The sequence below is a fragment of the Polyodon spathula genome, chromosome 23 (assembly GCF_017654505.1).
Source record: "Polyodon spathula isolate WHYD16114869_AA chromosome 23, ASM1765450v1, whole genome shotgun sequence".
NCBI classification, from domain to species: Eukaryota; Metazoa; Chordata; class Actinopteri; order Acipenseriformes; family Polyodontidae; genus Polyodon; species Polyodon spathula.
Window position 1 is genome coordinate 19,042,022 of NC_054556.1, and position 12,080 is coordinate 19,054,101.

At 42.4% G+C, this 12,080-nt stretch overlaps 2 protein-coding genes across 3 annotated transcripts in view; both read right to left on the reverse strand.

Annotated features, from left to right (window-relative positions):
- Positions 1-1,487: 1,487 nt before the first annotated feature.
- Positions 1,488-6,752, reverse strand: LOC121298269 (small nuclear ribonucleoprotein-associated protein B'). Its single transcript, XM_041225300.1, has 7 exons — positions 6,636-6,752; positions 5,402-5,553; positions 4,916-5,027; positions 4,164-4,316; positions 3,167-3,296; positions 2,518-2,643; positions 1,488-1,720 (listed from the first exon to the last, which is right to left on the reverse strand). The coding sequence occupies exons 1-7, from the start codon at positions 6,636-6,638 to the stop codon at positions 1,683-1,685; spliced, it is 714 nt and encodes a 237-aa protein (XP_041081234.1). The 5' UTR covers positions 6,639-6,752; the 3' UTR covers positions 1,488-1,682.
- Positions 6,753-9,768: 3,016 nt separating this feature from the next.
- The window catches only part of LOC121298070 (engulfment and cell motility protein 2-like), a 43,880-nt gene continuing 41,568 nt past the window's right edge, over positions 9,769-12,080 (reverse strand). For both annotated transcript variants that reach the window (XM_041224854.1, XM_041224853.1), the window contains one exon: positions 9,769-11,967. In XM_041224854.1, the coding sequence (XP_041080788.1) occupies positions 11,767-11,967 (201 nt within the window). In that variant the 3' untranslated portion in view covers positions 9,769-11,766. The remainder of the gene's footprint in view (positions 11,968-12,080) is intronic.

Consider the following 12,080-nt stretch of genomic DNA (forward strand, 5'->3'; position numbering starts at 1 on the left):
GTCGACCCAAGGGACTTTTTCAGCCTGAAAAAAGAAACAAGGACCAGCGGTCACAAATGGAGATTAGACAAAGGGGCATTCAGAACAGAAAGTAGGAGGCACTTTTTTACACAGAGAATTGTGAGGGTCTGGAATCAACTCCCCAGTAATGTTGTTGAAGCTGACACCCTGGGATCCTTCAAGAAGCTGCTTGAAGAGATTTGGGGGTCATTAAGCTACTAACAACCAAACGAGCAAGATGGGCCGAATGGCCTCCTTGTTTGTAAAGTTTCTTATGTTCTTTCACATGGCATTAAATAAACAATTCTGGCCTGGTTTTATTCTGTAGCGCTAAGGACTACTTTACCTAAACTAACATGAGGTAGCTCAGGATTAGCATGGCATGGTTAACATGAAATACTTGCAATGGTAACAATATGACTGCAGACACCTTGTTTGTGAGCTGGAGGGGAGGGGGGGAGAGCTGATTGGAAAACTAACACTATCAATAAGTTTGCTTGCATTTATATATTTTGTGATGACTATGTACAAAGCAAGGGTGACTTAATTCCCCAAACTCTCTAGTACCTGCTACTTTCACCATGAAAACACAATGCTGCAACATTAACCGCAAAAGATAAAAGGCGCTAGCGGCCTCGATTTGCTATGGCAAAATACTTTAATACAAATAAACAAATCTACACCAACTATACTTCATTTTGTTACATAGAAGAAAAGTGGCTGACTTGGAAGATTAACCCTTTGCAGTCTTACGTTGGACTAGGTCTGACATTACAATTTTTCCCACGTCATCAAAAAGATGCTAAGCATGGGTCCTTAGTCGTTTTTTCCTCCAGAAAAAGCAGAGAACAGCTTTCAATGGCCAAGTGAGACCCCCCAAAAAAAAAAGCTAGAGGCAGATCTCAGCAATACACAAAGTCCCTTCACCACAGACACGAGATAAATAAGACAACTGCTTCCTCATCCAGTGCTCAGAAGATTGAGGACATTTGCCAAGCTTTTTTATGTTATAGTAATAATGACTTGTACAGCATTATTGGAGGAGTTCTGGTGATAAAACAAGTGATCACAAGATCCAGTGCGGTGTCCTGGTGATATGCAGTGCATTTTAAAACATGTTTTACTGTGAATAAAATTTAAACAGTGCTTGTAAAACAGCATGTGAAAAAAAAGTTAGACCCAACACATCTGACAGGCACTGAATAAATGGACCGCAAATTGTTAAAACATTGAAATAATGGGGGAGCGCTTATTAAGCTAGGTGTCAGTATAGTTGAGACTGGGCACAATAGAGCACACACACTAATCTGGGGCTGGGGATCCTTTGGTAAATGTATTTCCCTATATAGCATGCTGCTTACTGTGTATAGTGGACCACACAAACCTGTGAAAGAAATATAACTGGTAATATCTCAGTGCAAAACAGGACACTTACAAACCATCACAAATGGGGGGGGAGGGGGAACAAAAACAAAAAAACACAGCAATAGGTTAAACAATTTTATTAAAAAATTCAAACAAAACAATCACAATATAAAAATTTCACTATACAGCTGGATGTGGGTAGCCCAGAGGCTGTGAAGCCAGTTCCAGGCACAGGCAAGAATTTGAGTCCAGAGTCTTTAAGGGGAAACATCACCCCCATTTCAGCTCACAACGCATCACTACAGGCCTACTGGAGTTCAGGGTCTGGGGGGACGCATTCCAGGGGGAGGGGGACCTGAGACACAAGAATACAGGTATGAGTGTCAGCAACATGCGTCTGCAGCCAGGACCGTGAATACAAGATTATAACCATCAGCATGTGGTGGATTAGACCAAGATCTACCTCATACATGTGTAAATGAAGTGGAACTTTAGACATGCATAGACCACCAGTCTAATAACTTAAATTCACTCGGCAATCTGCACTACAATGCTATCTCTACTTCACAGTAATTAAGACCTGGGCAATTCAGTTTGGTCATGTTGATAGCAAATTGTGTAACTGCCCTTCAGTAGTTAATCGTTGTCAAATTTACATAGACATGCACAAGTCACATAGCAAAATATAGATGGATCACAGTACTTTGTGCAACATACAGGCAGGTGCCTCCTTATAGATACTTTCAACTTGCGCTGAAGAATGTCCTTACCAAGTTCCATCAAAATCAGATAAACTTTAGGAGCTATATGTGAGATACACTTCCCACACTTTTCTGATATTAAACTTGTAATTCACTGTAAAGTTTGATATTCCTAATCAGTTGTAAGGAGGGGAACGAACCAGCCTCTGCTTTCTCTTTGAAGTTGGACAGAATCCTCCTGCTTTACTCTCGGGTAGTGATCACAACAGACACACCCATGGGAAAGGGGAGCCTGCTTACTCACATCAACCACCCATACCGCTCATTCCAGGAATGGAAATCAGTAGCCCTAGCGTTGCACAAAGGCAGACCTGTACCAACTTTTCATAATCTGAGGGGCAGTCTAGTGAATAAAATGCAGCTGCAGCAGAGTCACACCATGGCTCCTTACCTCTCATTCCAGGGGGTGGGGGTCTCATTCCAGGAGGGAGCATTCCCATGGGAGCACCGCGGCCGGGAAGCATGCCCATCGGGGGACCCATGGGCGGCCTCATTCCTGGGGGAGGACCCATCATTCCTGAGGGACAGCAAGGTGCGGTTAACAGCTAGTATGCACTACAAGGGGCAGGGTCAATAAGGGAATGGACCTGGTCTTTGGCGTACAACCGCATTATACCAAGAGGCCGAGTAATCCTCATCAAACAAAACTAGGCATTAGCGCAACTGAATTCATCACTGATAGAACTAAACCTCAAGTAGCATAGATGCCTGGGTCACTTAACACTGTTCATGCACCTTATTGTAGCTACAGTAATAGTTTAAAAATTATACTGCCTACATTTTAACATGACCAATCCAGAATCCCTGAAGCTTTACTGCACACTGGGCAAGTGATATGGTACAGTCCTGCAACAGGAATAGCTTTTCAAATCTGCCGCTCAACACCAATGCTCTTACCTGTGGAGAGACAGATCCCAATACATCAGAGTGCAGCACTACCCAGATCAGAAAACCTTTAATGATCAACTAAAAACAAAATCACACCATGCCTAGACTACATGAATTGGTTAACTGTCAGTGAAGGCTGATCAAGATCATACCTGGTGGTGGCGCTCCTCTACCCATGGGCGGGGGTCCCCCTCTTCCAGGTGGATACTGGGTGGGGGCTCCAGCGATGCTGGCACCTGCTGCTGCGGCCGCTGCTGCACCCCGACCCTGGGGGGTCATGACCTAAAAGATAACCAGGAGTCAGTACACAAAGCCAAGATACACAGCACCACTGCCAACCATCCTTCAACAGGCTGCAAGGCATTCAGCGAAGGGAGCAATTTAGTCTTTTCAGACAATCCCTTCATTTTGTGGTAACGGTTTGATTGCACTTGCATACACACTATAAATAAGGCAGAGTGTAAGCACTGGTATTAAAAACATGAAGTGTTAACATAAAAGATCTTCATTTGCATATTTAGTTGAGGCGAGCAATAATGTTGCTTTCACAAGGCACTTCGCAATTTCCACTACAATTGGATAAGCAATGGTTTAGATTTATTGCTACCACAATATTTCAGTACTCGGACTTAGGCAATCCAGTTGGGTCATGTTGCTAGTAAATTTTGCGCAAGTTGAGTGAAATAAAGTACAGTACTTTGTGCAACAGACAGGTGCCTCCAGATACTTTCAAACTTATGCCGAAAAAAGTATTTTCCAATTTAAATCAACCGCACGTCAAGTCTGCTAGAACTATGTGACAGACACTTATGCACATCCCCATATTCAGATACTCAACTTGCAATAAACTAAAACAGTTCCCTAGAGAAGTGCAGAAGTAGCTCAGCAAGGATATTCCTAATCAGTTGTAAGGAGGGGAACGAACCAGCCTCTGCTTTCTCTTTGAAGTTGGACAGAATCCTCCTGCTTTACTCTTGGGTAGTGATTGCTGCAGACACACTCATGGGAAAGGGGGACTGCTTACTCGCATCAAACCACCCACACGGTTCATTCCAGTCCCACACAAGCCAGACAAAAGGACATCACAGCACCTCACCACGCATGTATTCCAAGCAGAACCAGACAGTTTCAAAATTCAGACCAGTTTACCTGCTGTGAAGGGCCACCCACTCCCCGCACAGGGCCCGCTAGTCCTGCTGGGGCCTGGGGCATAGGCGCTCCTGCTGGGACTCCTCTGCCAGCAGCCCTGCCCACGCCAGGGCCTCCTGCAACACCAGCCAAGGGTACTCGGGCAATGCCAGTCTGTGGACAGAGAGGAATGGGTTAGAAGACTTTCACAATGTACCAGAAAAGTTGCTTTGACAAAGCATGTGGAACTGAACTAGTATGTACCAGTTTACTAGATAACTTAAAATACCCAGGTAACCAGAGTAATCCTGCTTATGTAGTGCAGCTTTGCAAATGGGAGTCTGGGGTCAACGTTCAGTTGCAAACTGGAATAGTTCTGTCTTGAAGTTTAAATCTTACGTACTTCAAAAAGCAGCATAGTTATATTAAAATTGATACTAGTTTAAGGATTTACATTAACTTAAAATGAGGGTCTTTTGTGCCTGAGGCCTATATACAAAGCTATAGTTCATTTCATGTATAAAACCCATTGGCAGTATTAAATTGTGAATCCCAGCCTGTAAAAAGCAAGAGGTTGATGGATTAAAGGTTCATCACTACAGACCAACAACCTTTGTAATTAGGGCTGTTTGAATTAGTCATACCATCTTTTGACTAACTTAAGACCAGGTTCTCTGAGCATATAAAGGGGTTGTATTCAGGCACTGGAGAATGTGGTGTGTCAATGTATAGTGATAGAGGTGTGCTCGTGTATGAAGCAGGCAGACACTCACATCTTTGGGGGGAGGTCCCTCCACAGTCATGGAAACCAGGTTCTCTCCACGCAGAAGCACCAGGCCCAGCACGCGCTTCTCCTCTCGCTCCGGCTGCTTCGAGTTCTTGGGCCTGCGGGTGAGGGGGAGCGGCATCAACACAAAAACACAACAGGAGCAGTCTCACAATCCTAGATCCATCTTTGATTTTCTACTCCGATCAATCTCTGAGGAGTCATGTTGCAAGAGGCCAGCTGGATCTCACTTTAATCCTGCAAACAGAACTCCTTATCAGATTCAGCTCCATTGAATTAACTGGGAGGGAATGCCCCACACAAGACTAATAGCAGAGAACTTACTCTAATGACCAACATTTAAAATTTAAGTTTGCTTTTTGGCATATGAATAAGCTCTGGGTTATCCAAGACACTCTTGCAACTAGAGTTGTACATGAGATGAGCTATGAGCTAAGTGCAGCCTGTGGCGTTGTGGGGTTTATGGTCTTACTTGATCTTCCTGAACTCGTCACAGTCACACAGGATGAGGTTCATGTGCTTGTCGAAAGCTTTGAAGGTGCCGATGAAGATTCTGCCATCCTGGAGAATGCAGCGCATCCTGAAGTCGATGTGCTGCAGCATCTTGCTGCTCTTCCCCACAGTCTGCCCAGCAAAAGGAACACACCAAGTGATTGAATACCTGTGCTAGCGTCTTCAATTGTTTGGGAAGATCATGGATTACATACAAGCTCAGGCAAGAGAAGAGACTGGATCTCAGAGTAATCCTGCTTAATAATGGAGTTCAGCATTAGGAATCAGCATTATTAGGTGTCATCATTGATCCAGTACACAGATAATACCATATAACATGGTTAAAGAGACTAGGGTGCACAGCAGAAATGTTACATGTGCTCCACAACGGCGTACCTTTATTACAGCTGAACTTTATGTAAAGTGGCCATTTTAAGAGGCTCTTCATAAGCAAACAATGGCTGCTTAACAAGATCTGCACGATAATTTAACGACTCCGTGTTGGAGTCTCATTGTCCAGTGCTGTTCTGGCGCGATTTAAACAACGCGGCTAGACTGCACCGTGTACTAGAATACATCTGGGTATCTCAATTGGCGGAAAGGACAAAAGGCGACCTACCAGTACGCAATGTTTAGCAGAGGGACGATATTACATGCATTTAAAAATGCATGTTAAAAGCTAAACAAGGCTACCTACCTACCGATCTTTGAGAATTCACTGCGCATTTCACCGCTTGCATTACAAACTTACAACCAGTCTACAGACCAATCACAAACAATGCCCTATTCAACAAGAAACCAAAGTTCTCAAGCAAAATCTGCAGTTGCTATGGTAGCGATATCTAGAGATTATTTTCCCATGTGCCAGTCCTACATACATGTTTCAGAAAATAGTAATGTTAAAGTTTGAGTGAATACCGCCGCAAACAACAGCTCTCAGCACGAACTATGGCCCGGATAAAAGGTAAACTTCACGCTAAAAACGCCTACTTATATCTAGGCTGGAGTCCCCTAGACCTCGTCCCCCGCTGTCCAGTCTTCACTGCTATAATCATTCTCCGCGTTGCTCCAGCCACTCCAGACCCCGGTCCACGCAGGGCCCGGTTTCAACAGTCCTGCAAACGGGATTCGGAGCCCCTCTACATCCCCGCAGCTCAAATAGCCGTCGATTCCACGACCCCGACGCTCAGAGAAGACAGATCAGCGGTTCTTACCATGGTTGCGGTTCTGATGTAGCCGATCCGGAACGGATTCTGCCAAACGAAAAAATTGATCCGCGGAGCTAACGCGCCGCCTGGACCTTCTTATAGCGGAAGTGGGTGTGCTGAGAAAGAGTGCCCACATGAAACAAAGCGCACACTGACTCCCGCACACTCAATACAATATCAATATCGGGCGTATTTAAAAATAATATCAAAACTATTAGCATCAGTACAAACAAATGTATCACACAATTCCACACTAACAACACTTTTACTGTATTTGTATAGTGCACGGCAGTCCTTGTTTCCGGGGGGACTATTGTGGTGCGAAGCAGGAAGTTGTTAGCCGGGGTGTGACGTTTGAAACAAAGCAGAGCGAAGTTTAAATAAAATACAAGTTTTGTTTTTAGGTGAATATAACATTACACTCTGCGATAGTAAAATAAAATATATTACTTGTAGAGGCTCAACGGACTTAGCTACCAAGCTCCGACTGCAGCCAAGTGTACCGGTACACTGAAAATAAGAATTAAATTAATATAAATTTCGGAGGTTTCTCGTTTCAACACGTGGGTTAATGCTGAGGGCGAATAGGCCAACATGTCAATCATTCAAAACGATATCAATATTATATTATATTATTACTTCCAGTACGCAGCCTTGTGTACAATAATTTAGTAGAATTGAGTTCAGTTTATGAATTAATAGTAAATGCATCCGGCAGGGGGCGCTATAACCTGTTTATTGGAGTAATCTGTGCTTTTGCTGTATAAATCTACTGCAGACAAGGATCTGACGGTATGATGAAAGGAAAATAACACCCTCGAGGAGTAGGCCTACGTATTGCTTTGCACAGTCTGGCGCATACAAATGAAACCACGATACAGTAAAAGGAGAACATACGTAAATGCCCAAGTGCTCTTTGTACGTTACCAAAATGTGGAGCAAATAAACAATCGAGTTACATATTGAATAATAGAGTAGTACAAGATTTCAGCAGATATTTGCAATGCATTGCCAGTTCTGAGGTGTCGTCCATAATTAGTGCTTTACACTGGTCAGTTTCATCCGGCTCTACTACAAGAACGCTGACCCCATACAACGTGCTGTATCCACCCAGAAAATGTGCTTGCATTATCTGGAACTTCTTTTTTTTTCCTTTTCGGTTAAATACTTTTGTATTCTACGCTGTTCCTCCTCTGTCAGAAAATTGTTTTAAGGATGTTATTTTAAAAGCATAGACAATTTTAAATAGGGAACATGCGTTCAATGTTCCTGTGCAAACGTTGTCTTTGACCACTAGATGTCACTGTTATCCCAATAAAACATTATAATTAGATGACATTGCACTATTTCTAAAGTCTGCACCTAGGGGCTGTGTTACATTTGTGGCTGTGGTCTTTTTTACTATTGGACATCAAAAGGGGCATTTCTCGATTTAAAACAATTGTTTAAAATATCTCAATTTTTTTAAAGTGCAAAAATATTTGAGGATTTTACAGCCCTTCTTACCTCATACAATACATAGAATGTGCTTGGGTGTCAATAGTATCCTATCCAACACAATAACTCAGGGCCTGAGGGTGCATTCACTAATGACTGAGTCAACACCCCCACCTTGACGGTGATTATTAACCCCTCTCCACACTCGCTCAGACCGAGCCCAGGGCGATTTGTCTTTGTTGCGGTTCACCCCGAGGCTCACTGTCCATTTGAATTCAACACCTTCTACACCATTATAACCCCACGGATTAATTTAATCCAAGCTCTGCAGTAGTTAAAAACAAAAGCACTTTTTATACACAATATTCAGCATCTACAGTTTATTAGCTCAAGCTGTAGCATTCGTCTTTAAAATGAATCCTAGATAATGCATTTGTATTGGCAATATATATGTGCTTAAATAAGGAGAAACTTTTCAGTATTCTTTATAAAAACTAATGACTGGTTTCACAGCCCCTCACCCCTATTGTATAGTCCAATACGAATGCTAATCAGGGACTGTGAAACCAACCCCAGGTCTTGATTAGTAAGTGGCAGCACTCTAGTGCACAGCAGTGTATCAGCAACACAAAAGGAAACTGATGGCGCTGGCCTTTATTGATCGAGCTGGTTACATATATATCAGTGGCAAGCAGCCGGAACTGAAGAGCTGTCCCTGCCAAAGTGAAACACAATAGCAGAGTAATTGCTAGAAGAAGAAATCTTATAAAAAAAAGGTTACACTTCAATGAAAGACACAAGCCAGTACAACACAGCATCAACCCTGAATTTATTCAGACAATTCTTAATAGTCTCAGTAAAGCAACGTAAACTATACAGATATGAATCACTTTTATATATGTATATATTTGTATTACAACAGTTCACTCACTATCATCACTAGGGTTACATGTTAGAGTCTACTCAGTAACATAATTAAAATAAGAACTCAAAGTTAAAAATAAAACAATATCCACACTCCGTACCATTGCCCTCCCAAAGAAAAACACACCCTTAGTATCCTGTTCTGCAAACCATGGTCAAATAATAATAATAAAATGGTACTGGAAACGTTAATTTCTGTAACTATACCCCTTGGCAGGTCATTTTTAGTCATCAAAATTTCCATCTTATAAACCCTTGTCCCTTAGAGACAGTTATATTATGGAAAAACTGTTAATAGCAGGTTAGTTTAATGGTGTAATGTATGGAACCCATATTTACAGCAGACTAGTGTAATGTATTGATTGGGTTAACGGGTGTACCCACAAGTGAAAACTGGATGATGCTGTTTAGTAAACTTTTTGATTGCTATCCGAGCAAATCATGTATGTTTATTATTGTTCATTAAAGACTTGGCACCACAGACAGACCTCCTGTGCCCCAAAATTCAAACTGTATAGTCCTTTACAAAAAATACATTTTAATTAGCAACAATACAATGAATACTTCATCACACAAGAGCAACAGCACACTGTTACTTGCAGTGCTTTTTCAATGGCATGTGAAAATGAACGTCACGAAATGTTAAAAGACTCGTGGAGGTTGTTGAATGGGTTTTGACTTTCCACACTTACTATTTAAGTGGGGTCAAATGATACATTCGCCCTGGCATAAGACAGTCACTCGAAATTCTGCCTTTGCACGGAGCTAATTGTTTCGATTTTTAAAAGTCAATAAAGAGTTTAAAATGAAACCCCCCCCCCAGGCTATTGCACAGCCCCTCACTGGCTTGTTATGTGCCAGCACTCGGCATTGGCTAGATAGCAGGAGGCCAGCTTTGCATTAGAGTATGTCTTGGGTGGCATCTGCTTGTCACTGCCCATTTAAAGTGTGTGCTACAGATGGCAGGTATTTTTTGTATTGTATTTGGTCAGGACCTATAGTTTACAGGTTAAGGACACATATTGTCAATGAGACTTCTATGGTTATTTTTAAGCACAGTGGGATCTTGCATGTCAATTCAATTGGACAGAAGTCTTTATCCTCCTTACACTACATGATTGTGTATGTTTTAAAACACATTGCGGTATTGTAACTAATAACATCCTGTGCTGACAATTACAGTAAACCTGACCTACAGAACAGGAAGTCCTTGGGTAACCGGGAGCAACAGCAACTTTTGACTCTATTGTGTTGTATTTAACCAGCATTACAGTAAAACAAAGCAGTACTCGGAGATCACCAGTACGGGGTAATGCTGCCAGTGATAAGAAGTAGGACGAAAATAGATTTAAAAACCTCAGCACTCCTTTCAATCAGGTTTGAACAATACACATACACAGTTAGCGTTACTAATCGTCTGGCTGGTATAAGAAATAGGAACAGGGTTTTGTATTCTGCTGTTCAGACCTCTTATACCTCTTTGAAATAGCATAATTGTTGTGCACGGCAGCTCCAGGTGATTGTATACAATAGCAGTCAAGCTACATTCAAGCAACACCAAGGCTAATCTGGAGCAGTCGTACCAGCTTATAACAGCAACTAAACACAGAAGAAAGAAATTAATACTGCATTTCAATTTGGATCCAAGAAATTCACCAAGTATTTGTTTGTCAATGCAAGTTCACCGCTTGTGCAATAGGGGGTGCCAACTGGTCCTGTCCTGCCAACCTGATCTCTGTGCTCTGTCAGTTGTGTTGCTCCTTCATTAAACCGAGCTAATTTTACACTTCAAACTGCACATTTCCAGTCATACAGTAAAATACAACAGTGATGGCTACTTTTTTTATCCATAGTTCAGCCGCCTTATTTTATTACACTTTACAATCCAGTTTGTTTACATTCCCCAAAGGGAATTTTGTGTCTAGGCACAGAAACATCCACCCCAAATCTTCTCGTCGAGTCAGACAGGCACACGGCTGGTACTACCTGCAGCAGCTGGAGGTTATAAACAACATCTTTTAAGAAGTTATCTTCATTATGTAATTTTTTTTAAAAAAGCACTTGCAATGAATGGCAGTTCATCTTAATAAAAGATTATTAGGAATGAAGGTCTAAGTCATTTAATTTGAAAGCAAAATCATAGTTCTAGTAATTACTGTAAAGTAATCAGGGTGTTTGTAAAATTGATTTCTTCAGATAAATCCCATTATTACAGTAAACATGTCAATCTGATATCCCAAGTAGGCTGGGTTAGTGCCTTCATAGCTCAGCTAGTCTTGAAGCTTTACCTTAGAATCTATGCTTGAGTTTTTATGAGAAACGGAACATCACCTCCTGAAAAACATTACAACCCAAATCTAAATACACACAACGTACAGTACCAGGCACAGGGGAGGCCAGCTTGCTGTCTCCATGACAACAGGGCAAGAGAGATCTGCACACAACAGGACCAGTTGAAAAATTGTACTTTGGAAGAAAAAAAAAAAGGGTTTACTTTTTTTTTTTTCATTAAAAAATGGGACCCTGGCAAGTGAGCTAAAATTCCCTCAAAGTGGGTCCTAAAAAGGGTCCACCCAATCTTCCCTTGCACCCCAGAAGTCTAATTTTGAGAACACCTTTTATTAAGAGACCTTAATAGAGAGTTTCCCTTTTCAAACTGAGCCTGTTAAAAGGTGTTCCCACCACAAGAGTGTGCCCTTTCCAGCGTGAGCCCTGTCTGCCCCCTCCTCAGCCCTAGGGGGCACTCTCTCTCTCTCTCTCTCTCTCTCTCTCTCTCTCAGCCGTAGTGGTAGACAAAGTTGTAGCTGCTGGGCTCTTTGGGGATGGGGGGCGGGGCCTCTGGAATCTGGATGTTCTCCAGGTCGAGGAGGCGGAGTTTCATCTCCATGCTGAGCAGCGTGTCCAGGTCACTGCGGGTCAACTCACTGCCCATCTCCCGTCCAATCAGAGCGCACAGGCCGTCTGTCCAGATACAGTACTGCCAGAGACAGGGGGCAAGCACGAGTTAAGGGAAGGGATCAATCATCATTATTATCCACATTTCGTATGGCACTGTCTCTTACTCCTAGGAAGACAAATGCTGATCTACTG